This window comes from Rhodotorula paludigena, assembly GCF_050403205.1.
Source record: "Rhodotorula paludigena JCM10292 DNA, Rt_paludigena_JCM10292v1_ctg20, whole genome shotgun sequence".
NCBI lineage: Eukaryota > Fungi > Basidiomycota > Microbotryomycetes > Sporidiobolales > Sporidiobolaceae > Rhodotorula > Rhodotorula paludigena.
This window is the reverse complement of record NW_027481438.1, coordinates 35157-59088: the sequence shown is the minus strand read 5'-3', so window position 1 is coordinate 59088 and position 23932 is coordinate 35157. Positions and strand designations below refer to the sequence as shown.

The 23932-nt window shown below is 64.0% G+C and overlaps 11 protein-coding genes across 11 annotated transcripts; 7 read left to right on the top strand and 4 right to left on the bottom strand.

The window, feature by feature from the left end:
• Positions 1 to 32: 32 nt before the first annotated feature.
• MET14 (adenylyl-sulfate kinase) lies at positions 33 to 936 on the top strand (the record flags this gene model as incomplete). The annotated part of the gene is made up of 4 exons (XM_076648960.1): positions 33 to 162; positions 268 to 428; positions 495 to 699; positions 806 to 936. The coding sequence occupies 4 exons, from the start codon at positions 33 to 35 to the stop codon at positions 934 to 936; spliced, it is 627 nt and encodes a 208-aa protein (XP_076505414.1).
• Positions 937 to 1225: 289 nt separating this feature from the next.
• On the top strand, positions 1226 to 1574 carry JCM10292_003674 (uncharacterized protein; the record flags this gene model as incomplete). The annotated part of the gene is made up of 2 exons (XM_076648959.1): positions 1226 to 1234; positions 1296 to 1574. 2 exons carry the CDS (start codon positions 1226 to 1228, stop codon positions 1572 to 1574), a joined length of 288 nt encoding a protein of 95 aa, XP_076505413.1.
• An 854-nt stretch (positions 1575 to 2428) lies between these two features.
• Positions 2429 to 3989, top strand: JCM10292_003673 (HNH endonuclease signature motif containing protein; the record flags this gene model as incomplete). The annotated part of the gene is made up of 5 exons (XM_076648958.1): positions 2429 to 2779; positions 2926 to 2998; positions 3069 to 3562; positions 3631 to 3929; positions 3986 to 3989. 5 exons carry the CDS (start codon positions 2429 to 2431, stop codon positions 3987 to 3989), a joined length of 1221 nt encoding a protein of 406 aa, XP_076505412.1.
• Positions 3990 to 4163: 174 nt separating this feature from the next.
• JCM10292_003672 (uncharacterized protein) lies at positions 4164 to 5502 on the bottom strand (the record flags this gene model as incomplete). The annotated part of the gene is made up of 5 exons (XM_076648957.1): positions 4164 to 4536; positions 4601 to 4830; positions 4894 to 5068; positions 5135 to 5368; positions 5435 to 5502. 5 exons carry the CDS (start codon positions 5500 to 5502, stop codon positions 4164 to 4166), a joined length of 1080 nt encoding a protein of 359 aa, XP_076505411.1.
• A 147-nt stretch (positions 5503 to 5649) lies between these two features.
• VPS34 (phosphatidylinositol 3-kinase VPS34) lies at positions 5650 to 8908 on the top strand (the record flags this gene model as incomplete). The annotated part of the gene is made up of 9 exons (XM_076648956.1): positions 5650 to 6300; positions 6364 to 6444; positions 6509 to 6778; positions 6861 to 7148; positions 7210 to 7530; positions 7592 to 8201; positions 8263 to 8352; positions 8420 to 8664; positions 8774 to 8908. The coding sequence occupies 9 exons, from the start codon at positions 5650 to 5652 to the stop codon at positions 8906 to 8908; spliced, it is 2691 nt and encodes an 896-aa protein (XP_076505410.1).
• A 479-nt stretch (positions 8909 to 9387) lies between these two features.
• Positions 9388 to 12045, bottom strand: JCM10292_003670 (uncharacterized protein; the record flags this gene model as incomplete). Its single annotated transcript, XM_076648955.1, has 7 exons — positions 9388 to 9663; positions 9740 to 10160; positions 10252 to 10349; positions 10452 to 10684; positions 10772 to 11051; positions 11139 to 11327; positions 11404 to 12045. 7 exons carry the CDS (start codon positions 12043 to 12045, stop codon positions 9388 to 9390), a joined length of 2139 nt encoding a protein of 712 aa, XP_076505409.1.
• A 415-nt stretch (positions 12046 to 12460) lies between these two features.
• On the top strand, positions 12461 to 13656 carry JCM10292_003669 (uncharacterized protein; the record flags this gene model as incomplete). Its single annotated transcript, XM_076648954.1, has 3 exons — positions 12461 to 12583; positions 12666 to 13532; positions 13603 to 13656. 3 exons carry the CDS (start codon positions 12461 to 12463, stop codon positions 13654 to 13656), a joined length of 1044 nt encoding a protein of 347 aa, XP_076505408.1.
• Positions 13657 to 14273: 617 nt separating this feature from the next.
• Positions 14274 to 16276, bottom strand: JCM10292_003668 (uncharacterized protein; the record flags this gene model as incomplete). Its single annotated transcript, XM_076648953.1, has 5 exons — positions 14274 to 14675; positions 14742 to 14813; positions 14880 to 15428; positions 15492 to 15683; positions 15737 to 16276. 5 exons carry the CDS (start codon positions 16274 to 16276, stop codon positions 14274 to 14276), a joined length of 1755 nt encoding a protein of 584 aa, XP_076505407.1.
• Positions 16277 to 16441: 165 nt separating this feature from the next.
• On the top strand, positions 16442 to 18060 carry JCM10292_003667 (ATP-dependent Clp protease proteolytic subunit; the record flags this gene model as incomplete). Its single annotated transcript, XM_076648952.1, has 10 exons — positions 16442 to 16639; positions 16714 to 16738; positions 16815 to 16861; positions 16974 to 17105; positions 17189 to 17267; positions 17345 to 17395; positions 17460 to 17506; positions 17579 to 17621; positions 17713 to 17769; positions 17873 to 18060. 10 exons carry the CDS (start codon positions 16442 to 16444, stop codon positions 18058 to 18060), a joined length of 867 nt encoding a protein of 288 aa, XP_076505406.1.
• A 218-nt stretch (positions 18061 to 18278) lies between these two features.
• Positions 18279 to 20254, bottom strand: JCM10292_003666 (guanine nucleotide-binding protein subunit alpha; the record flags this gene model as incomplete). Its single annotated transcript, XM_076648951.1, has 15 exons — positions 18279 to 18303; positions 18372 to 18450; positions 18516 to 18599; positions 18676 to 18739; positions 18799 to 18915; positions 18992 to 19052; positions 19112 to 19153; positions 19212 to 19340; positions 19403 to 19411; positions 19473 to 19621; positions 19681 to 19821; positions 19887 to 19898; positions 19960 to 19991; positions 20051 to 20063; positions 20129 to 20254. The coding sequence occupies 15 exons, from the start codon at positions 20252 to 20254 to the stop codon at positions 18279 to 18281; spliced, it is 1083 nt and encodes a 360-aa protein (XP_076505405.1).
• Positions 20255 to 21335: 1081 nt separating this feature from the next.
• JCM10292_003665 (uncharacterized protein) lies at positions 21336 to 23819 on the top strand (the record flags this gene model as incomplete). The annotated part of the gene is made up of 5 exons (XM_076648950.1): positions 21336 to 21697; positions 21761 to 21898; positions 21959 to 22533; positions 22601 to 23613; positions 23685 to 23819. 5 exons carry the CDS (start codon positions 21336 to 21338, stop codon positions 23817 to 23819), a joined length of 2223 nt encoding a protein of 740 aa, XP_076505404.1.
• Positions 23820 to 23932: the final 113 nt, after the last annotated feature.

The window sequence follows — 23932 nt, the reverse complement described above, 5'->3', positions numbered from 1 at the left end:
CCTTCCCCCAACCTCCCTTGTCCCTCCCAACCATGTCGGCCCCCAACTCGACCTCCGAGCCCGTCTCGAAGAACATCGTCTGGCACGAGGGTGTCTCGCAGAAGCAGCGCGAGGAGCTTGTCGGCCAGAAGGGTGTCACCATCTGGTTCACCGGTCTTTCGGGTAAGTAGCCTCGCTCAACCTCGTTCACTCAGCTTCAGCTGGTCTTGCGCAGCCGCCTTAAGTGCCCAAAGAGGAATACCGAGCTCACGCCTCTTGTGCACACAGCTTCGGGCAAGTCGACTCTCGCCTGCGCTCTCGAGCTCGAGCTTCTCCAGAAGGGCAAGCGCGCGTTCCGCCTCGACGGTGACAACGTCCGCTTTGGCCTGAACAAGGACCTCGGCTTCTCGCCCAAGGACCGCGAGGAGAACATCCGCCGCGTTGGCGAGGTACGTCTCTACGGCCCCTGCTCCTCTTGCCGGAAGTCGCTGACCGCGAAAGCGAGCTGTCGACAGGTCGCCAAGCTCGTCGCCTCGTCGTGCACCACCACCCTCACGGCCTTCATCTCGCCGTACCTCGCCGACCGCGCGCTCGCGCGCAAGATCCACGACGAGAGCAACATTACGTTTCTCGAGGTCTTTGTCGACGCGCCGCTCGCCGAGGTCGAGAAGCGCGACCCGAAGGGCCTGTACGCTAAGGCGCGCGCGGGTGTCATCAAGGGTGCGTGCCCCGTCTTCGTGCTGCGGGTTCGGACAGACTGGCAACCCCAAGAGCGCTGAGTCGTCCACCCCGGAGATTGTCGCTGACTCTGCTCTCTGGCCTGCAGAGTTCACGGGCATCTCTGCGCCGTACGAGGCGCCCGAGAAGCCCGAGCTGCACATCAAGACGGCCGAGGTCGACATCGAGACAGGCGTCAAGATCATTGTCGACTACCTCGAGAAGAACTCGTTCATCTAAGCACCTTCCTCCCGGTAGATAGACTTTGTTTCCGCGTTATTGCATCGACGACCGCATAGATACCCTGTCTCGTTGCTGCGGCTGGAAGGCCGGGAAGCTCGTTGCGCGGGACTGCTTGACTTTGTGGCCGTCGAAACTGCTGCAGGGTTGCCCTTGCACTTGTCACGCATCCGTCGACTTCGTGTGCGCGGCCCCGCTCGAGCGCCGCGCGAGCTCAGACAACGCACAACGACCTGCTACAGCGCACTCTAGCGTCCGCTCTCCAGCTCCTCTCGAGTCCGTTTTGGACATGGTCGAAGTGCGTCCATCTCGCTCGACTCGCTGCTCTAGCGGAAGGTGCTGATCTTGCGAGCGAACAGATCCATCTGCTCTACTTTGCCGGCATTCGCACCTCTCTGCCGGGCGAGCCCTCGTCGCAAAGCATCTCGCTCCCCACCACGCCCTCTCCCTTCCCGCTCTCGCTCCTCCGCACGCACCTCACGGCGGTCGTGCACGCTGAAAACGACGAGTTTACACGCGTACTCGAGCGCAGCGCATGGAGCGTCGACGAGGAGATGGTCGACGAGGAGGACGAGGCGAGCGTCTTCCTCAAGGGAGGCGAGACCGTGTGCCCCATCCCGCCCGTGAGCGGCGGGTAAGCGTCTCGGGGGTGGCGAGACCCCCTGGCAAGTTTCGGCTGCCATCGACGATCGAAGCGCAGGACGGCGCCGCCTTCAAGTGCAGTCTCGACACACCATCCCGTCTCTGCTTGAGCTCCGCGATTCCGCCTACTTGGCTCTCGGGCTTGCCTTCACCCTTTGCGCTACAGGTGCGGTCTCCACTCTCGTCTTGGTAGTTGCGCGAAACCTGAGCTGACGATTGCCGCTTGGTGCGCTGTGTTGACAGCCGTGCCCCGTTCAATATCGTTGGGACTACCTACGTCTGCCTCACGGGGCACGGACTACTTCTCACGTGTCTTCGGTACCTCGAGTAGAGCAGCAAGATGCGTCAAGTCCAAGGACCACATCGCGGAGGAGAAGGACGTAGGCTCCGCATTCCTGTCCATTTCGCGGGCCCTCTCAAATGTCACTGCAACCGGCTCGGGCACCTCGATCCTTCGTTGCGATCTGAACGTAGTAGATCTGCCTCACATGCGCGTCTGCTTGCGTGTCACACAGGCAGCACAAGCTTTCACGAGCTTGCCAGGAGACGGAAGGGCGAGAAGTTGTCGCGACTCTTCCGCTCAAGCTGAAAAGGCTCCTGTCCGTCGGTCTTACAGTAGCCTGTACCCGAACAAGCCTGCTGCAGCGAATTCTCGAATGTGAGACGCGTCGGAAAACACGCGTCTTCTGCGACGGCGGCGACGCAGCGTGCTTCTCCACCTGATTGTGTCAGTGCTTGCTCACGTGTCTCTCTGCTGCTTCGTCGATAGCTGCCTAGGCACGCGCTCTCTCTCCGCGCTCTGCCGCTCGTCGTCATCTTGCCTTCTGTTGTGCTGTCGTGCCGCCGCGCCATGAGCGCCGCATCCTCCGACCAACCGCTGCCCTCGCCAGCGCTCTCCGCACGTGCCACATCGTTCGAGTCGCGTTACCGCGCAAAGGTGTCCGCGGCGAGCGGTTCAGGCGTGTGGGACTGGTCGGGCATCGTGAGCGAGATGAGCAGGATCGAGTGGCCCGACGATGAAGTGTCGCAGGCAGCTGGACCGTGGTCCGAGGTCATGCACGTGCTCTACGAGGTCCAGACCAACGTACGGCGGGGCACGACGCTTTCGGTGCGCCCGTGCGTGCTGTCTGGCACGCTCCGCACCGGCAAGCCCGACTCGGCGCACATTGTCCCCGATGCTCGTGGCGCGGGAGACCGACACGTGCGTTTGTTGTGCCGTTCTCTCCGCTCGCCCTCAAGTGATGGAGCAGAGGACACTCGACAGCGTGCGAGCGGAGCAATCTCTTTTGTACCGTGTCCGCGCGTATACCCCAGCCTAGGACTGACTGCGTCGCCGTTCTTGGCCAGATTGACTTTCTGATTCAGCAAAATGTAGTGCCGGGCGAAGCCCGTTACTACCTTCCCTCCAACCGACTACCTCGTACGTTGCTCATGACTTGTTGGCAGCGCTCCATCCCAATGCCGATGCTCATTTCCCTTGACACCTGTAGTCGCACATGACCTGCACGTCGCTTTCAAACAAGGCCACCTCGACTTCCTGCCCTCGGAGGACGCCGTCCTCGCGCGTCTCGCGTGCGAATTCCAGTACCAGTTGGCTCGTCACGCGCAGGCCAGCTCGCCTGCACCGTCTCCGACGCCGTCTCAACCGCAACATGAGCTGAGATCCGTGCAGAGCAAGCCACTAGCCCCGGTGCGGCCAGCTTTTGCGCTGTTTTACGCGTGCCTTGAGCATCAGCCGGCCCTGCTTGTCCCAGTCTTCGGGGCCGACTTCACCTCGCCAGATATCTTCTACCGCTCTCCGCTCGAGGAAAGGCCGGGCAGCATTGTCTACTACCCACTCCTTGACCGCTTCCGGCCACCTCCGACTCAGCGGAGTGTTCCGCCCTTCCTTGCACCAGTTTCCGCCAACCTCCTCATCTGGGCTATGAAGCGGCGGATCCGCCAGCTTGAGCCTGCTTCACTCCAGCTGCAAAAGTCCACAGCAGTGCGTAAAATCCTTTAGCTATCGCACCGAGGTTCTCGAAGAGCTGAGACGCCTTCGCTTACTAACAGCTCCTGGCAGACGCTGTGGCTCTGCTGGACCGCTTCTGGCATCTTTGCGATGCAAACGTGCCAGAGGTCCCCGCACTTCTTGAACAAACCCGCAAGCTCATCACAGTTGGGTACCCCTCGTCACCCTACGTCGGCTTCTTCAGCCAAATCCCGAGCCTGCCTTTCGATTACTCCTCGGTGCCTTTGCCTGTTGCGCCGGACGGTACGCGCACGACGGTTGGCACAACCCCCGGAAAACCGGCCGCAGCAGACTTGCGCGACCGGAGCTCTCGCTGGTGGCCGGGTCTCGCGACCGGCGTGTCCGTCTTCGGCGCAAGCGGATCCGACGACGCTGACGAGAATTCCGAGGGTGCAGTTGAGGCGGAGACGCAGGAGAAAACACGCAAGCTTGAGCTTGTGCAGACCTGGCGGGACTGTTGCAGCGATGCGATGCGGCGGAAAGGTGTGGAAGGAAGAGATTGGTAGGACATGGCTTTGCATACAACAAGTGCAAATGGACAACGGACATGCTGGAGAGAACGGCAGTGGAACACCTACGCCGCACGCGCCTTCTTGCGCTTCTCTTCGACCTCTCGCCTCTTCTCCTCGATGCGCCTCTTCCGTTCGTCTTTCTCCCTCTCCCGTTCCCTCTTCACCTCGTCCCCCTTCTCGTCCCTTTCTCTCCTCCGCCGCTCTGTCTCCTCCCGCTCCCCCTTGAGCGCCTCCATCTGCTTCCTGCGCTCCTCCTCATCGGCGCTGAACTGGTAGAAGCCAGCGCCACGCGTGCGGTTCTCCTGCGTCGAGTCGTAGTGCGACACGAGCGGCGCGGCTGCGGCTGCGGCGAGCGTCGCGGCGCGTCGCGCGAGGACTTCGGGGTCGGGCTGAAAGACGGGGAACGAGGTCTGGTCGCCGTAGTAGACGTTGGACCTGACCGGGGTCCGCGCATCAGTCTCGCGTTGCCGCTGCGGGAGATGGGTAGAGACCGACGCACGGATCGGGCCCCTCGCCCGGCTTGAATGCGCTCGGTGCGTCCGCCCGCGGGCCCTCGTCCCCGAACCGCTCGTCCTGCCCCTGCTGGAAGTACACCTGCTGCTCGGCTCCGTTCGGGTCGCGGAACGGCGCGCCGCGCGGGACTTCGGACCGCGGGACGAGGCGCGTGCGCCCAAATTCGTCGGTGTACTCGACGAGCGGGTCGGAAGTGTGCGTGAGGGCTGGGCCGGGCTGCGGGATCGGCGAGTGCGGGTTAGGGTGCGCAAAGTCGGGTTCGGGGGAGAGGAAGCGTACCTCGTCATCGTTGCCATCAGGCTCTATCAGCCGGTCGGGCACGGTCAGGCTCTCGTCGACATCGGAACCGTGAGAAGAGTCGTCGTCCGAGGAAGCAGCGGCGCCGTCTTCGCGGTCAAAGTCGACGAGAAGGGCGTCGATCTGCGCTTCGGTCAATCCGCCCGTCTTTCCTTTTCTGCGAGCGCGAGGAGTCGGTCAAAGGATGCGCAGAGAAGAAGAGAAGGGCGCGCGCAAGACGCACCGAATCTTGTCGTAGATGGCGGCCTTCTTTGCCAGGTGCGCCTTGGCCTGAGCGGGGTCCTTGCCCGTACCGACATCATCCTCGTAAACGACCTGGTCCCGCGCGGCCCTCGCTGCGAGGCCCTTGTTCTGCCTCGCCCAGGTCGGGAGCTTCTTGCTCGTGCGAGGAACCCCGCCGGCGATGGTCGAGGGCTGCCCGAGCTGGCGAGACTTCTTGAAGTCGTCCTCGTGCTTGCTGCGCGGGTGCACGGGGTGTCAGCGGGGCGCGAGAGCTTTGCAGAGATGAGGGCGAGAGGCGGACGAGAGGGTCGCCTTGAGGTCGAGGAAGCTGGCGCTCGAGACGGGGTTGTAGCGCTGCTTGGGCGGCATTCGCCTGCGCTCTTCCCTGGCCCAGCCCCGCCCTGCGCGCGGCGAGAGACTGGCTCGAGGACGAGAGCCGAGTGGGGCCGGTTCGCTTCTTGTCCCTCGTCCCGCTGCTCTGACTCTGCGAGACGGTGTTGTGTTGCGAGCGCTGTGATGGCGGGGCTCGACTCGCTCGCTCACCCGGCGTCGGGCGCACTCGAGACGCAGCTCTCGTTCGTCAAGCACTCTGACCTCGCGCATCTCGTAACCGTCAAAGTCGCTTCGTTCCAAGGCTTGCTGCCTCAGCGAGGCCTCCCCGACCTCCTCGACCACCCCGAGCTCCGCCACCACGGCTTCCAGCAGGCCCTCCCCTCGGACCTCTATGTCCACCTCGAACTCTGGGCCGACAACAAGCGCCTCGTCCCGCCTCTCCAGACCGCCCACAAGGCCTTCAAGTCGCGCACCCAGGTCGACTGGAACGAGCACATTACATTACCCGTCAAGTACCGCGACCTGCCTCTCGGCGCCCAGCTTGCCGTCACCGTCTTTGATATTGCCGGCCCGCGCCAGCGTGCCGTCGTCGGCGGCGCGACCCTGCGCCTCTTCGGCAACAAGTGCACCCTGAAGAAGGGCAAGCAGCGCCTCTACCTCTGGAAGGGCGTGCGCGCAGACGGGAGCGCAGAGTCCGAGACGCCGAGCAAGGTCGGGCTCAAGGACGAGATGGGCCGCCTCGAGAAGCTCGTCAAGAAGCACGAGCGCGGAGACATCGCTCGTCTCGACTGGCTCGATAAGCTCGCCTTCCGCCAGATTGAAAAGATCCACAAGGTGCGTTTGCTTGCGCGAAGTCCGCCCTTCCGCGTGGACGATCTCACGCGCCAATTCGCACAGGCCGAGTCTGAAAAGTCGGACAACCTCTTCCTCTACATCGACCTTCCACGCTTCGACTTTCCTGTCGTCTTCAGCGAGCCCGTAAGGTGCCTCGTCGCTTTGCTGGCCGCGAACACCGCTTTTGACCTTGGTCCTCGGTCTGCAGGAATACCCTCTCCCCATTCTCTCATCGCACACCCTGTCTTCGACCCTTGCCGCACCAGCAACGACCGCCGCTTCGGCACAAGGCGTCGCCGCCGCGTCGACCTCGTCCGCTCTCGCCGCGGCCGAAGCCTCGCTCTTTACAATCGTCGACCCGGAGATCGTGCGCAAGAATCCCGTCGAGGCGAAGCATCGTCGACTGGTGCGAGACCATCGCAACGGACCGCTCGACCGGGAGCTCAAGCCGAATGCCAAAATCCGCGACGAGCTCAATGTGCGGCACCAGCCTCGGGACATCCGCGTCTCCGTGTCGTTCCGAGAGAGACGCTGTGCTTATGGCTGTTTCGCCCGCACAGGAAATCCTCCGCTACCCGCCGACGCAGGACCTGACGACGCCGCAGCGTGACCTCCTGTGGAAGTTCCGCTTCTACCTCACGCGCGACAAGCGCGCCCTCACCAAGTTTCTCAAGTCGGTCGTGTGGTCCGACCCGGGTGAGGCCAAGCAGGCTGTCGAGACGCTCCTGCCCATGTGGAGCGAGGTTGAGATGGACGACGCGCTCGAACTGCTCGGCCCGGCCGAAGGGTTCCGGGATCGAAGGGTGCGCGCGTATGCCGTGCGGCAGCTCGAGAGGGCGGACGACGAGGTGCGCTTCTCGCCCAAATGCTCCGTCGTTGTAACCGTGCTGACTCTGCGAGCGAGAGCAGGAGCTCATGCTGTACCTGCTGCAACTGGTCCAGGCGCTCAAGTTCGAGCCCGCACCGCCGCCCACTTCTCCATCCGCCTCCTCCATCTCGCCGAGCGCATCCCTGCGCCACTCCCGCGCACACCACCGCTCCGCCGCCGCCGCTGCTTCGAGCGCCGACGACGCGCTCCCTACCCTCGAGGACTTTCTCATTGAGCGCAGCGCCAACAACCCCGTGTTGGGCAATAGCTTCTACTGGTACATCCAAGTCGAGCGCAAGGACGAGGCGAGAGGGAGAATGTTTGACGAGATTGCGGCCAAGTTTGAGCGCAAGATGCAGGAGGTGCGTCGAATCTGTTGCCCAGCTTCCCTCTGCTGATGCTGACAGGGACGAGAGTTGGCAGGTCCACCGCGACGACATGGACCAGCTCGACGCGCTGCGGCGACAGGGCGAGTTCATCGAGCGCATCACACAGCTCGCGACATCGCTTCGCCAGTCAAAGGACGCGCGGCCGAAAAAGATCGAGAAGCTGCGCTCGGCGCTGCAGTCGTCGTCATTGGGGCTGAGCACGTTCTCACCGCCGATTCCGCTCCCGCTCGACGCGCGAGTGCTCGTCACGGGCATCGACGCCGAATCGTCCTCCGTCTTCAAGTCGAACCTGTTCCCTCTGCGGCTGCAGCTGCAAACGACGACGGGCGAGCCGTATCCCGTCATCTTCAAGAACGGAGACGACCTGCGGCAAGACCAGCTCGTGATCCAGCTCTTCACGCTCATGGATCGCCTCCTGCGCAACGAGAACCTCGACCTTAAGCTCATGCCGTACCGCGTCCTCGCGACGGGCCAGATCGACGGCATGGTCCAGTTCGTGCCGAGCAGGACGCTGCAGGACATCACGTTCGAGTATGGCCAGCAGGGCCTGCTTGGGTATTTGCGCGAGGGACATGCAGACCCTGGCAGCGTCGGCACATACGGTGTCAAGCCCGAGGTGCTCGATACGTACATACGCAGCTGCGGTGTGTTCCAGCGACCTCTGCGGTATTCCGGAAGCGAGACACTGACAAGCGCACTCCGCAGCCGGCTACTGCGTCGTCACATACCTCCTCGGCGTTGGCGACCGGCACCTCGACAACCTTCTGCTCTCGCCCGATGGTCACTTCTTCCATGGTGCGTCTTTCTCGTGTCCTTGTGCTACGCTACTGAAGGTCGTGCTCACGACGTAGCGCTTTCACAGTCGACTTTGGCTACATCCTCGGCCGCGACCCCAAGCCGTTCCCGCCGGCCGTCAAGGTATGCAAAGAGATGGTCGACGCCATGGGCGGGATGCACTCGCCGCACTATGCGCGCTTCAAGAACCTGTGCTACACGGGCTTCACGACACTGCGCAAGAATGCAAACCTTCTCATCAACCTCGTCGCGCTCATGGTCGACGGCAACATTCCCGACATCAAGCTCGAGCCGGACAAGGCCGTTATGAAGGTACGCATTCGCGGACTCCGCTCGTTGTGTAATACATCCTTCGGAGGTGTTCCACGACGTACGTACTGGCGAGCGAAATCGTCAATTGACAATGATCAACCTCATGCAGGTCCAGGACAAGTTCCTCCTCAACCTCTCGGAGGAAGAGGCGATCAAGGAGTTTGAGGCGCTTCTGAACGACACGAGCTACTTCACCTCTGTGCTCGACCGCATCCACTCGGTCGCGCAGTACTGGCGCGCCTGATCGACCTTCTCACTCTTCGTGCTTCTAGTCTCGCCGTATCGAATTGTTGTTGTAACGCATTGTCCGCTCTCGCTCACTTCTACGGCCCCGAGAGACGGCCACGAGAGGCGGAAGCGGGAGAGGATCGTTCGGCGTTCGGCAACGACGCAATAAAAACGGGCACACGCGCTTGGGAAAAAAGCTTGGAAGAAAGACAGAACAGGTGAAAGCGGGAAGGTGGAGCCGGGTGGGGTATCGTCGAGAAAAAGGGCGAGGGAAAGCACGTAAAAAGGGAGACGGCCTTTTGGCGACCGCGTCGTCGGGGGAGAAAGGGGGGATCACGGAAAGTCGAAGGGTAGGGTAAGAGGAGGAAGTAAAGCGCAACAGATACGCGTATGGGTATCGAGAGACGAGAGAAGGAGAGAAAAAAGGGGGGTTCCAACATCACATCGAGCAGGTGCACAGGAGAACAAGCACGTCTCTCACTCGTCGCCCAGAGACTACCGCGTGGCGTCTGCGCCGGCAATTGCGCGCAGCAACTCGCGCGGATCGAGTCCCTGCGCTTCTCGCTCCGCGCCGGCCGCCGCGCCCCGCAGCGCGTGCGCGAGCCCTGCGCCCGCCCCCTCGTCGGCGCCCTCGCCCGCCGCCGGTGCGGCGGGCGCGGACGAGTGCGCGGCGAGGGCTGCGTGCGTGTCGGCGCTGCGGTGGGCGATGTAGGAGCGGGCGACGCGCGCAAAGGACGAGAGGCGGTGCGTGAGGTGGTGTAGTGCGGCCGTCTAACAGTCGCGGACAGCAGGTCAGGTCAGCACGACAGAGAGTGGCAGGTCGGAACACAGGGAGAGGGAGACGCACGTCGATTTGTGCCTCTGCAATCCGCCGCTGCAGCTCTCGCTGCCTCTCGCCGCCCTCTCCCAGCCCCGCCTCTTCCTCCATCCCCGCGCCCGCCTTGCCCTTCCCCTTGCTGCTCTTCCGCCGCGCCTTTGCCGCCGCCGCCGCCGCGTCAGGCACGACGACGCCCTCGCCGCTGACGAGTCTCCGGCCGAGCGCGCGCACGTCGTCGAGCGTCGTCGGTGCGGACTCGACGAGGCCGAGGTCGAGCGTCGCGGCGTAGGCGGACGGGTTTGCGCGCGCCGAGGCGGGCGCGGGGAGGAGGGGTCCGAGGGTCGATGAGGAGGAGGACGAGGCGAGCGACTCGTGTGCGGCCGCGCGCCGGTCAAAGAAGGCTTGGTAGATCGGGTCGAGGGATTGCCGCAGGGTCTGCTCGCTGGCAATGCTGTGTCTCGCACGGTTCCATCGTCAGTCTGACCGGCAGCGAGAGGGATGGCGCCAGCGGGACAGGAGGAGGGAAATACGCGCAGACGCACGCTGCGTAGCTCTCTTCCAGCTCTTGCATCCGCCGCGCGTTCGACTCGTTCTGCGGATGCGGCGGGAGCGCGTCCGGGTCCTGCGACCGACTCGGTTCCTGCGCGATGCAACAGCAAGATCCTCATCAGCGTGATCCGCCCGCGAGGAAGCTCGTCGAAGCCGAGGCGCGAAAGGCACTCGACGCGCGCTATGGACGCACCGAGAACGGCACGCTCGTATCGACCCTCAGGCGGCACACGTCGTCGACAAACGCATCGACGACGTCCCTCGCGGCGCGCTCGGCGGGGCTCTCTGGTTCGGCGAGCTGGCGGACGCGGTCGCGCGTGCGCTGCGCGGCCCAGCTCACGAGGCTGCGGAGGCGCTTGGCGAGCGGGTCGGCGGCGTCGGTCGAGCGGTACAGCTTGTCGTCGGCGACTTGCGGGTGCGGGACCGCTGTGGGCGTGCCGCGTGACCACGCATCAGCTATGCACTCGAAAGGGAATGCAGAGAAGCGCAGCCCGAGAAGGAGACGAAGCGCACCCTCGAACCCACCGCCGATACTGCTCCCCCTCCCCGCGCTCCCCCTCGCGCTACTCCTCCTCACGCTCTTCCCGCCCGCCGCGCCCGCGCCGCGCCCCGCCGTCCCGGGCGTCCCTGGCCCGGCGCCCGCGCGGAAGGCAATGTTCTTGACCTGCACGGGCGTCTCGTGCGGGTGGAGCGGGGCGTGCGTGGACGAGGTGGACGCGTGAGGGGGCGTCTGGCGGGAGGACGAGGTCGAGGCGTGCGGCACGGAGGACTCGTGGTGCGCTATCCGAGGTGCCTGTACAACCGGGTGACTCGAAGCGAGATCAGCGTCCAGTCGAGCCGAGCAGAGATCCCGCGCAAGCGCATGTCCGACGCCACGCACCTTTGCGCCGTGCGGATTCGGCTTGCTCGCCGACGCAGCACGTTTTGCCTGGCCCTTGGCATGCGGCGTCGGCGGATTAGTCGTAAAGGGGAACGGGTCGGCGTCGTCTGCCTCGGGGTCGACGAGGACAGTCGAGTACTGCGGCGGGGGCTTGTTGACGCGTGTTGCGAGGTCGGCAACCGCTCGAGGCTGTGTCCCAGGCATAGGAAAGCATCAGCACGACGCGCTTTTCGCGTGCCGAAGCGCGAAAGAGAGCAGGACAAACAACAAAGCCCCGTCGTGCGGGCGGCGCTGCACCCTGGCTCGCCGTAGTTGGCGCCGCGCCTACATCGTCCTGTCCTGCCACTGCACCCGTGCGCGGGCGCTTTGGCCCGCTGCGCGCGCCGCGAGCCGAGGTGCGGCCGTCGTCGCCGTCGGAAGCGGGCGCGTCGTCTGCGCGGTCATCGTCGTCGCGCGCAGGCGCCGCGCGCTTCTTGCCCTTGGCTGCAGTCGCCACCTTGGCGCTCCTGGACGCGGACGCGCGCTCTGCGGCGTCGGCGGCGTCGGCCGGATCGCGTGCCTTGCTCGTGCTGCTGCCCGCCCTCGCCGCGGCGCCTTTCCGGGGCTGGGCGGGCTCTGCGGCGCGGCTCTGGTCGTCTGCGAGGTGCTCTGCGGACTCTGCGCTGAGGCGCGAGCTGCGCCTGCGGCCGTTGTCGGCCGTGACGGAACCGCGGACGGGCTGCGGGCCCCTCGACCCGCGGCGGGTGAGGGTGCTGTGCTGCTGCTGCTTTGCGCGCGGTGCGGCTGGAGCAGGTCTGGGCGGAGCACGGGCGCGGTCGTCGTCGTCCGAGGCGGAGCCGTAGAGGTCGGGGTCGGGGACGAGCGACTTGCGGGCTGCTGCAGAGGGGGCAGCGCGCGGGGCGGGCATGCGGCGGGGATCGGGGTGCTCGGGGCTTCACGCGGCAGAGCGTGTGTGCGTGAGCGTGAGCGTGCGCGGGCGGGATGAGTGCATGCGCCGAAAGCGAGGCGAGCGCAGGTTGAACGAGGCAGAGGCACGAAAGCGCGCACACTCGAGCGGGTGAGTCCTAGGGTGCGAGTGACAGTACTGTGACTGCTTGACTGCACTGCCCGTGCCTCTTCCCGCCTCACTGCGAGACAAGTGTCGATCGCGTGCTCTCCCCCTCTCCTGCTCTCACCGCCACCGCTTCCCTCGTCGTCCTCTCGCTTCTCTCGACGAGCTCACGAGAGCACCCACGAGTGCTGCACCGCTCTTCTCTCCAGCCACAGCTACCCACTCCACCGTCCCGCCTCCCTCGAACCGCCCCTCTCGCCCCCTCGCAGTCATGGGCAACGACGGCGGCTCGATCCCAAAGCGCGGCGAGCTCGTGCGCACAAAGCAGAAGCGCACCCGCGAGGACGACGCAGACCGCGTACGCCAGCTCTGGGCCTTCTGCGCCCTCTCCAAGGTGTGCCAACTCTCCCGCTCCTCTCCCTCTGTCTCGCTCACAGACTGACCGTGAAACCCTGTATGTCCGCCCGCGCTCGCAGCAACCACTCCGCGAGCCTATCGTCTCATGCCCGCTCGGCCGGCTCTACAATAAAGAGGCCCTCATCGCGCACCTCCTCAACCCGCCGACGGCCGCCGACCCGCACTCGCCCTTCGGGAGCGACGGCCAGCTCGTCGCGGGCCACATCCGCTCCCTAAAGGACGTAGTCACCCTCCGCCTCACGCCCAACCCGGCCCTCTCGCCCTCCGCGTCCGCCTCGTCCTCGTCAGCTGAACCCGCCCCCGCCGCAGCACACGGCGCCGGCATGGGCGCCGACCGCGCCCCGCCCGCCCAGTTTGTCTGCCCCATCTCGCTCCGCGAGATGAACGGCGCGACGAAATTCGTCTACCGCCGCCCGTGCGGCTGCGTCGTGAGCGACGCCGCTTTGCGCGAGATGCGCCGCGGCGCCGACAAAAAGGGCCTCGCGGGCGACGGCGACGCGGGCGGCGAACTGAGCGACGAGCGCGTGTGCCCCGTCGATGGCGCCGCGAGTGCAGAGCCCGAGGAGTGGGTCGTGCTCAACCCCAAGGGCGAAGAGGCCGAGCGCGTGCGCGAGCGGTGGGAGGCCAAGAAGGTGCGCGAAAAGGAGGAGAAGAAGGCGCTCAAGGCGGCCAAGCGCAAGGCGGCGGGCGCAGAGCGCGACGACGACGAGGCGGGGCGCGCGGCTGGGGGCAAGAAGGCGCGCAAGGACGACGCAAAGGCTGCGGCGGCGCATGCGCAGGCCAAGGCGGCCGCGCCCGCCGTCAAGGCTGGCGCATCGGTCCCGCAGCTGTCGGCGACGCTCGCGGCCAAGCTTGCGGAGCAGAAGAAGCAGCAGAGCCCGGCCATCGCGTCGCTTTACGCCAAGAAGACGGACAACGAGATGAAGGTGCGTGCCGAGTGCTGCTCGGGTTGCTTGCTCGTCGGGGTGAATCACTGACATGCACTGGGCCCTGCAGGACTCGGACGGGCGGAGCAACTGGATGACGATCGGGTCGTACTCGCGCTTTTGAGGCAAATCGGCGATGCCCACATAGCCATCCTATCACCAGTCCGCAAGTCGCCGTCGTCCCGCTCCTTCGGCAAGCAGCAATCACTCATTCCCACTTGCCCCCGCCATCTCTTCGGCTTCCCCGGTCGCTTCCCTTCCATGGCCTTCTTTCTCCGTGTTCCTCATCGCTCGTACCTCCTCGTTCCATGCATTGCATAGGTTTCCGCGCTTTCGGCGTGACCTGCGCCGTACGCGACTGCTGGATGCCTGACTCTTACTAAGCTCCTAACCGTTCGAGGCCGAGTGAGCGACTCCTGGTTGCCAGGCTGAAGATATGCTGCAGACGAAGCGCTGTGAGAGAGCTCGTAAGGGCACAACGGACGGACTGATGGGTAATGCAAGATATTCATAGCAGGACAGAGCCACAGCCAGCTTGTGTTGGGCAATTGACGCCGAACTCGTGCAGCTCGGCTTGCTGCTCCTCCTTCGACGCCTTCGAGGATCGGCCCAAATCGATGAACCGGAGCCCGCGCTCGGTCCAGACAAAATTGGGCGGCCGCAAATCGCCATGCACGAACCCAAGTCGGTGAAGCCGAACAATCAACGACAGAGCCTCATCGCTGTACAAGGGAAGAAATGTCAACGCATCTCCGGCGGGAGATCAGGAGAGAGGAAGACGAACCGGCTGACATCTTTCCACGCTGAACACGGCGTACCTTTTTCGAGTAGGATCCCGTTGTAGCCCTGCGGCGAGCGCACGGTGCCATGATATCTGACGGTGAGGTCGGCGCCGCCTGCGCGTGCAAGCTCCTCGTACATGCGGCCCTCGTGGCTCAGCTCCGCCACCTGGTCGCCGCCACATGCATCCACAAGCTTGAAGACAAACGGCAACGAAGGAGTCGAGCAGACAAAGATGTCTTCGTTGAAAGACATGATGGAAAGGGTGAGCTTGGCGGGGAGCCGAGACATCAGCGCTGCAGGCGGTGCGGGAGTTGATAGGCCAAATGCCGAGACGGAGCCAGATGGCGGCGTGGTCGGAGTCTGCAATGGGGTCCAGGGAGGTAGGCAACCGCCAGCGAAGGGGCTTCAGACTGGAAAGGTACGCACGATAGGGATGATGATCATTTCCATGACCGGGCTGCGGTATGAGCCTGTACAGAGCTGCCACGCAACCGTGTACTGTGGACAAGAGAGCAGACTTAGCACTCCGAAGGTCGCGTCCGCAGACGAGGTAGCCCGACGCACCGATTCATCCTGTGGCTCACCACAAGGCTTCTTCGAGGCCTCGCTCCCGCTCTGATCCCCGGCCCGCTTACGGAACGAGTCTTCACCAGTGCCACCGGTCGCCCCGCTGCCTCCGCCGCCAGTGGAACCATCAGCGCCACCCGTGCCCCTGCCCGCACTGCCTTCCTCATCGCGGCTCGAGTCACCCCCGCTCCTGTCGTCCCTTTCGCTACCTGCGAGGCTTGACGAATGGCTCAATGCCCTCGGTTCTCCAGGAGCAAAGTCGTCGTCGTCGTCGTACGGCAGGCCGAGCGGGTTGTCCGGCAGCGCGGCCAGCGCGGCCGCCACGCTGGCGCGCCGGAGAGTCGTTGCCGTTGGCGAAGCAGGATTAGGGGTGTTTAAAGGGTAGATGGGAGTTGCGCGCAGGTTGTGGCGCTTCGGGTCGTGGCGAGTGAAGGTGCCGAAGACGAGAAAGAACGCCGACTCGCCAACGACGGCAAGCGAGGTGTAGCGTGATGGCTCGCTATTCGCGTGCAGCCGTGCCTTCTTGCTGCCAAGGATCGAGTGCAGCTGTGTCACGAGTACGTAGCAGTCAGCGGAGAGCGGAATGAAGCGAAGTAACGGTGAGAGTACCTGCAGGAGGAGCTTCTCGGTCTTGGTTGGCGGCCGATCGCTGCCGTCCTCCTTGAGAACGTAGACGACGCTGTGGCCCTTCCCCTCGCGCACAACGAACTGCGGTGGCTCGGAGAGCGCGACGAGCGCCGTGCGCAGCTCGCGCAGCTCCTTCTCGTTCGCCGCCTTGATCTCGTACCAGAATCCGCGGCGCTGCGCGCCGAGAGGGAATAGGGCGCCATCGCCTTGGGTCGTGCTAACTTGACGCCCTCGGCGCTCGCATATGGTAGATCGTGATTGAGCTGCCAGGTCTCGCTCGCGTGAGTGCGAAGGCTTGTCAGTGTGTCGTCGAGCGCGGGCGAGAGGAACTCGGCGAGCTTCTTGTCCAGATCGTGGTCCTCCCGACTGTAGTTGAACCACGCTGCACGGCGGGTGAGTGTGTATGGGTGCCCGACGAGCTCAATGAGCGGGACCGAGCCAGCGGCGAGAGCGTCTAGATGCCGATCCAAGTGGGAGAATAGGAGAGGCAGCGTCTCTTCGTCGGCGGAGCCCGAACCCAGGGGCGGAAACAAAGCGCCCGACACGTTCTGGCTCGTGGGCGTGCGAGGTGAAACGGCCGACGCCGAGCTACGTCCGGAAGCGATTGCGCGACGTTCGCGCTCCAGCGGGAACAGCGTTCCAGCAAGAGTGGCGCGGACCTGCTCAATCGCTGTTGCGGGCTCGACGCGGGCATCTTCGGTCGGACGGCTGAGGGTGTTGACGGTTCGAGCCGGCAAAGCGGCGGGGAGCGCGGAAGACGAAGCCATACGTGTGTCACCAAACGGCAACTTCTCTTCGAGCTGTCAGAGCTCCCGAGCCAGCGACGTCGGAAGGAGGTGCGGTGACGGGAACGTAGGAGTGCGGGAGGCCGGGCCCGGGCGCCGGAGGAGCTCGAGGAGCGCCGCTCTCCCGCGTCTCTCCCCTGCTGCCGAATGGCGCTGCTGACCCGCCCGAGCTCTCTCCGAATCTTCTCGCCGCTCCTCTCGCGCCCCGCCGCGCCCCTCACGCGCGCTCCTCCGCTCGCTCACCTCGCCGCCCCACCGCCCCGTCTCTCGGCTCGGCCGCTCGCGCGACAGCTCTCGAGCTCGGGCGCAAGGCGGGCACTCATCCCCTATGTCGTCACGAGGGAGGTGCGCTGGATCCTCCTACCCTTGAGTCGCAGGAACGAGAGCTAACTCGACTGTTCCGCTGGGTGGTGGTGCAGCCACGAGGGGAACGAGTGTCGGACGGTGCGTTGCGCGTCTAGGATCTGCTCGAGCGGTACGAATAGACCTTCGTGCTGACAGTGCGGGTGTGTTCGCCCAGTGTACTCGCGGTTGCTGCAGGAACGGATCGTCTTCCTCAACGGACCTGTGCGTCCGAATCTCGCATGCTCTGCGTCACTTCCTTCCCAGCGGGATGGTCGCGCGCGTTCTGCTTGTACTTGAACATACGCTGATTCAGTGTGAGATCCCTCCACTGCAGATCGAAGACGCCCTCTCGTCGGTCGTCGTTGCGCAGCTCCTCTTCCTCGAAGCCGAGTCGTCCGCGCCCATCTCGCTCTACATCAACTCGCCCGGTGGAAGCGTCACGGCGGGTATGGCCATCTACGACACGGTGCGTGCGCTCGCTCGGCTCTTCCAGAACTTGGGTATCTCGCTACGGATACAGCGAGCTGAAGTTGGTTGCGGCTTGCGCAGATGCAATTCGTGCACTGCCCCGTGCACACCATCGTCGTCGGCCAGGCAAGCTCAATGGCGTCCCTCATTCTCGCCGGCGGTGCGTCGTCGCTCGCTCTTGAGTCCGGTCCGCTCAGACGCTCGTACTCATGCTTGACGCTTGACAACTTGACGCAGGCGAGCCGGGTCATCGCAGCGCGCTGGCACATTCCTCTGTCATGATCCACCGTGCGTATCCGTTGCCCCGTTGCCTCAGCGAGAGGGCGAGCTGAGCATTTTCTGTCGCGCGCAGAACCGTCCGGCGGCGCGGGCGGGCAGGCATCCGACATCTCGATTGTGGTGCGTGTGCAACTCATCATGGGCGCAGTGTCGACTTGAGTTCGAGCGCCGACTGACATTGCATCTTTGCAGGCGAACGAGATCCTCCGGATACGGGAGAAGATGTTTGACCTCTGTGCGTCAGCGCGACACGGCTTCTTCACCCAGATCTTGCCGATGCATCCGGTTCCAGGCTGAGGTATTGTTGTTCGGTGGCTTCGACGCAGATGCCGACCATTGCAAGCTCCCGCACGAAGAGCGCGAAACGACACGCGAGCGATTCGGTGCGTCGTCCGCTCGCTTGCGCTGCGCTCTTCCTTCTCCGGCTCCATCGAGCGATCACCCGGGCTTCTGCACTCACACGCTCGCTCGACGGGCATCACGCAGCACGCATGCTCGACCGCGACCACTACCTCGTCCCCACTCAGGCCATCGAGCAAGGCATCATCGACCAGGTGCTAACTAAGCGGCCCAGCGCACCGCCTTCCTCGCCCTCGCCCGCGCAAGGCGGCACGGACAGTGCCGAGGGGCTGGCGCGGGCTGGGGCGCAGGGTGGCGGGGCGAATATCCCGTAGAGTCGTGCTGCCTGGACGAGGGCAGAGATAGAAGCGCGTGTGTGATGACTTTACGAGGCGCCATTTTTCGGAAGGCAGGACATGCGAGGGAGGGGAGAGCTCTACCAGAGAGACAACAGGAAAGAGACTGGGAGGAGCTGTACACTGAGAGGCGCGGAAGCGGGAGAAGGCCGACGAAATGCACAACAGGCGCGGATTTTCTTTTTCTAGTGCGCTTTTTACAGGATGAAGTCTTGCAGGTTCCTGTATTGATGAGAAGGCGGGGCTTCGGTCAGCCCCGAACGAGGAGAGCGAGGGGGAGAGGGACGTACCGGTTCAGGATGATGTCGTACACGCTCGTCATGACCACCTTGACGAGGCTGGTATCGATTGCCGTCGTGTAGTGGGTATCTGCGGATTTCGCACGGTCAGCTCGGCGCGCCAGAGGGTGAGCGGCAGAGGAGAGGAGGACGGACAGATCTCCTTCCGCGCCGAGCGGTTCAGCCGCGTGAAGCGAGACTTGAAGAACTCTTGTGCGGCTTGCGCGTCGAGCTCAGGCCCTGCTCGCGCGGCGTAGAAGGAGGGCGTCAGCAAGTCGGAGGCTGTGCGATGCATCGGAGCAAAAGCGAGACGAACCGATGTAGTCCGGGAAGTGTGCCTTGACGTGCGAGACAAAGATGCGCTCTCTGAAGACGTCGACCTGTCGCGCAGACTAAGTCAATCGAATGTTCGGTGTGGGGAGAAGCAAGCAAGGCGCACCTTGTTGAGGAAGAGAATCATCGACGTGTTGACGAACCACTGCGAGTTGCAGATCGAGTCGAAGAGCATGAGGGCTTCTTGCATCTGGTTCGAGTCGCGATCTTCAATGAGGACTTGCTGTTCCGTTTGACAGACGACCGTGGGTAAATGTCAGCGGTGAAGATGACGAGCAGAAAAGAAGCGGGCGGCGCACGTCGTAGCCTGCTAGCGACGCAAGGAAGATGATGGCCGTGACGCTCTCAAAGCAGTGAATCCTGCCGAAAAGGCCAACATCAGTGGGCCGGCGAGCGTGTAGGGCCGAAACGCAACGCACCACTTCTTCCGCTCGCTCCGCTGCCCGCCGACGTCAAATATTCTGGTGCGACGACCCGATCAGCACAACACAAATGCTCGCACAAGTCTTGAGAGCTCACCGATACTGCAGCCCACGTTCCGAGAAGATCGTCTCTGTGATGCCAGTCGTCTTCTGTCGACACCGCAGAATGTCCTGTTCTGTCGGAACGTAGGCAGGGTCGAACAGCCGGTCGAGCTGCGCGAAGAAGCTGTTCCCGTCGCCCGAGTAAGCGGAGGACCAGAGGCTACAGGCAACGGGGGAGCAGCTCACTAGGGGATGCTGCGGAGGAAGGGGAGTCAGACAGAGCCAAGAGGCCACACTCGTGGGGAAGCAAACGCACTTTTCCGGCAGCTCAGCCTCGGAGGCCACCGCCGCGACCTTCTGCATGCCCTTGTCCGCCCACAGCGCCTTGAGCGGCTGTAGTAATTTGACAGGAAACGGCTCCGAGTCGCGCAAGTCATAGGCGGATTCGATCGGCTCGCGGTAGTCCTGTGTGTTTGGTGTCAGTGGATGTCGCCTGACCTTCATAAGCGTGTGCTATGACGCACGATCAACGAGGGGTCCTGCAGTTCCGCTCCTTCGTCCTCCAGGATCATGAAGCACATTCGCATCCCTTCTCGCACATTGACAAAGATCTGCTGCCGGTACGACTCGATCTCTGTCGGCGTAAAGCCGGAGAGGTGGATGAGCTGTCGGTTGTGCGAGCTAGTTTAGCGAAATTGCCTTCAACAGGGCACGAACAAAGAAAATGCACCTTCATCTGCTTCTGCACGTGGTACAGGCTCGTCAGTTCCGTCCGCTGATGAGAAGGAGGCATGTAGACGTACGAGTATGGTCGATTTGCCGCTGGCACCGGGACCTGCAGGTTGAGCCAGCCATGATCAGCCAAAGCACGTCGCGAAAGCCGGCTCAGCGCACCAAGTAGCAGCATCTGCGTGTGTGAGCGACAGGTCAACGTCATTCTCGGTTCCATCGGAAGCAGTCATGGTGACGCACCTTGACCTCCTTGGCCGCTCGCTGCTCGTCCTCCCGCAACATGCGGTCGATGACCTTGGACCGCTGCACAGCCTCTGCGGTCGTCCCGTCCGCCCCAGCCGCCTCTGTCGACCCGCATGCACCCATGTCAACCTGGGCGAAGCCAATGACAATGCCGTCGGCGAAGGCGGCAGCGTTCTCGCGGCGCTTCTAGCGGTTTGGGAAGGTCGCGCGAGGAGGACAGCGGTCACTGCGCTTCACGCAGGAGCAACAGCGGTTCGTACAGCAGTGAACGGTGGCGAGAGAAGCTGCATCCACCCTGCGGATGCTGATCTAGGGCCAGGGGCGGGGCCGGATCAGTCGGAAGCAACCCCGGACCTCGAGAACAAAGGGCGGATGTGTTTCACGCACAAGACCTTATTCGCCGCGTCCCTTGCAGCATCCCCCGCTGCTTCCCGGTGTATCTCGATGCTGCACGGACCCGCACAGCAGCGTTCGAGAAGGCTGGAGTCAGCTGCGAGCCGTGCTGTGCGGCACCTTCGCCTCCTGCGACGGAACGCGATGCACACAGTACCCGAGGCCCACTCACACGACCCACCCCAAACTGACAGCAGGCCATGCAGCGGGGCGTAGATCACGCTAGAGCTTTTCGGGGTTCACGAAAAGGCTTCGCGCCCGATTGCTCGGCCTCGTCCCGAGACGAGCACAAGTGGTTCGCAATCTGCGTGTGGGCAACTTGACGGTAGGTAGCAATGGAAGCGGGTGCGACAAAGCGTATTGTTTCCGCAGCATCGAGGGAGATAGGCACGGGGCCACACTCCCAGGTCGCAGTCGAATACATCCAATACATTTGCTCAGCGGTATTCGCCTCAATATATTGAAAGGTCTTCGAGCTGTCACCATAGACAAAGTCGATGACTTGGGCGGGCACGCTCGCTGTTGAGTCCCAACCTATGACTGCACCTGACGGACGAGCTGCTCGAGCGTGCGAGGTGCCGTTTGTCTTCGCCGCTCGCCTCCCCCTGATTGTGGCTCTCGCTCACCCCGCTTGCTCGACTCGCGCTAGACCGCACACGAGTGCCCTGCCGAGCCCTGCACAGCTGAGAAGGCGCTGCACATCACCAGCCCGCGCCTGCCGCTCGCTTCGGCGCCACCTCGCGTCCTTCCTCTACCGGACTCCTCCTCGTCGCATCACGCAGAACCGGGTGCACCGACTGGGCGAGCAAAGATGACGGCAACTCCCGTGCCCGAGGGCACCATCATCCTGCCGCCGCCGGCGATCAAGGCCATCGTCGACAAGACGGCCGCGTTCGTCGCCAAGGCGACCAACCCGGCCATGCTCGAGGACAAGTTCCGCGAGCGCGAGAAGACAGACAAGCGCTTTGCCTTCTTCAACCCGGCCGATCCCTATCACGCCTACTACGCCGACCGCCTCGCCGCTTTCAAGGCAGGCGAGCAGCCGGAGCAGAAGGCGGAGGACAAGCCGGACGCGGCGCAGGACAAGAAGGACGAGGACGATGGCAGGCCTGCAGAGCCTCCTGCACTCGAGTTCCTCGTGCAGGACCCGCCGAAGATCAACGCTGTTGACCTGTACGCCCCTGCCGGCTCGCCGATGACTTCCGCATGTTTAGCTGACCCTGCTCGTTCCCGCAGCGACATTCTCCGTTTGACTGCATTGTTCACGGCCCGATCGGGCCGCAAGTTCGCGTCCGACCTTGCGGCGCGCGAGTCGCGCAACTACCAGTTCGACTTCCTCCGCCCCTCGCATTCTCTCTTCGGCTACTTCAACCGGTGCGCTGCTTTTTACGCGTCTGTATGCGGCAAATTAGGGCTAACTCTGCCTGTGTATAGACTTGTCGAGCAGTACACCAAGATCCTCGTCCCGTCGAAGGAGCTCATCGCACGAATTGAGCGTCGTGCAGGCGGCCCGCTCGATTCAACCGCGGATCGTCCCTCTACAGGACGGCGCGAGGTGCTCAAGGACGTGCGGCTGCGCGTCGAGTGGGAGAAGTGGGAGTCTACCCGGCGGCAAGAGGAGGAGGACAAGGCGGAGGCGGAGCGGATCGCCTTTGCCGAGATCGACTGGCACGACTTCCAGGTCGCGTCGACGATCGAGTTCACCGAGAACGACGAGGCGGGCATTGCCGAGCTCCCGCCGCCCATGAGCCTCTCCGAGGTGGAGAACATGTCGATTGCGCAGAAGAAGATGGCCAGCATGATCATGGTCGGTGCGGAGGGCGGCGAAGGACCCGACGGTGTCAACGGCGTCGACGAAGAGGAGGAGATGGAGATGGACGACGAGGATGAGGCAGCGGCTGCACCCGGAGGAACGGAGCCCGTCATCGAGCAAAAGCGCGAGGACGTCGTCGAGATTCAGACGACCGACTCCGCTGCGCCTGTCAAGATCCGCAAGGACTACGTCCGCTGTGCGTACTGTCCTGCACGCTCGAGTACACTGCTGTCAGTATTGACGTTTCACCTTTCGTCACGCAGCGAAAAAGAACAAGCCGAACCAGGCGTACACGACGTTCCAAGGTCAGCAGGTTCCGGTCGAGGAGTTCAGCAAGCACGTCCGCTACGAGTTCCTCGACCCGCGGTGGAAGGAGGAGAAGAAGCAGGCCGACCTCAACCGCGCGGCGTCCGCGGTCATGCCGGGCGGCACCGACGTCTCGGCATCGATTCGCGCCATCGCGGCTCACCGCCCCGACATTTTTGGTGGCGACATCGGCGAGGCGGAGCGGCAGCGTCAGGCCGAGCAGGCGGCCAAGTCGCGCGCTCGCGAGAAGAACGTGTGGGACGGTCACGCCGCGTCGAAGGAGACAATCACGATGCAGTACCAGCAGGCGGCCAACCTCGACGAGCAGATTGCGGCGCTGCATCGCTCCCATGGTCTGCTGCCGACCGAGGAGAGCAACATCGGCCCGCAGGTCCCGGCGCAGGGCGCGCCTGCACCGCAGATCGAGCCGACCACGCTCTCGAGCGGCGCGACCATCTCTGCCGGTCCGCAGCCGCACCAGGTCACGGTCGAGCGCACGACGTCGCAGAAATTCACGTCGCACGGCCTTCCGCCAGGCTTCGTCAACTCGCCAGCACCCGGTACGCCCGGCGCGCCTGCAGCGGCGGAAGGCGCCTCTGCCTCGCCTGCACCGCCGATGAACCTTCCTCCGGGCCTTCCCGCCCGCCCGAACGTCGGCACCCCCGGCGAGGCGGTCCCCGGGCCCGGGCCCAGCTCGCTCTCGACCTCGCAGCCTGCTGCGACAGCGGGTGTCACGCGCTCGGCCGAGGACGACTTGTCGTCCGAGCAGCCGTCGACGAAGCGCGCGCGGCACGCCGAGGGGCACGTCTACCCCGAGGAGGAGTGGCTCGCGAGCCACCCGGACCCGGTCAAGATTCGCGTGCAGCTGCCCGAGTACCCGAGCAAGCCCGCGTGGGGCTGCAAAGGCCAGCAGGTGGAGCTCGAGGTCCCGCTCACGCTGCTTGTCGGTACGATTCGAGACCGCATCGCTGTGCGTGCCTTGCCCTTGCTCTGCCTCCTTGATCTTCGCGCACACGCTGACCTTTTGCGCACGCATCACAGGCCATGGTCGGCGTCCCTGTCGGCAAGCAGCGCTACACGTACAACGACCGCATTCTCGCCAACACGATCACGCTCGCGGCGCTCAATCTCGACTCCGGCGACCAGCTCAATCTCCAGATCAAGGACAAAAAGTAGTTGCTCTAGCTCGCTCGCTCGTACATCCTCTCGATCCTGTAACGTCAGCTCATCGTTGTCGTGCTTTGCTTCCCGAGGCTGGATAGGAGGACTGCGAGAGATGCGAGTTGCAA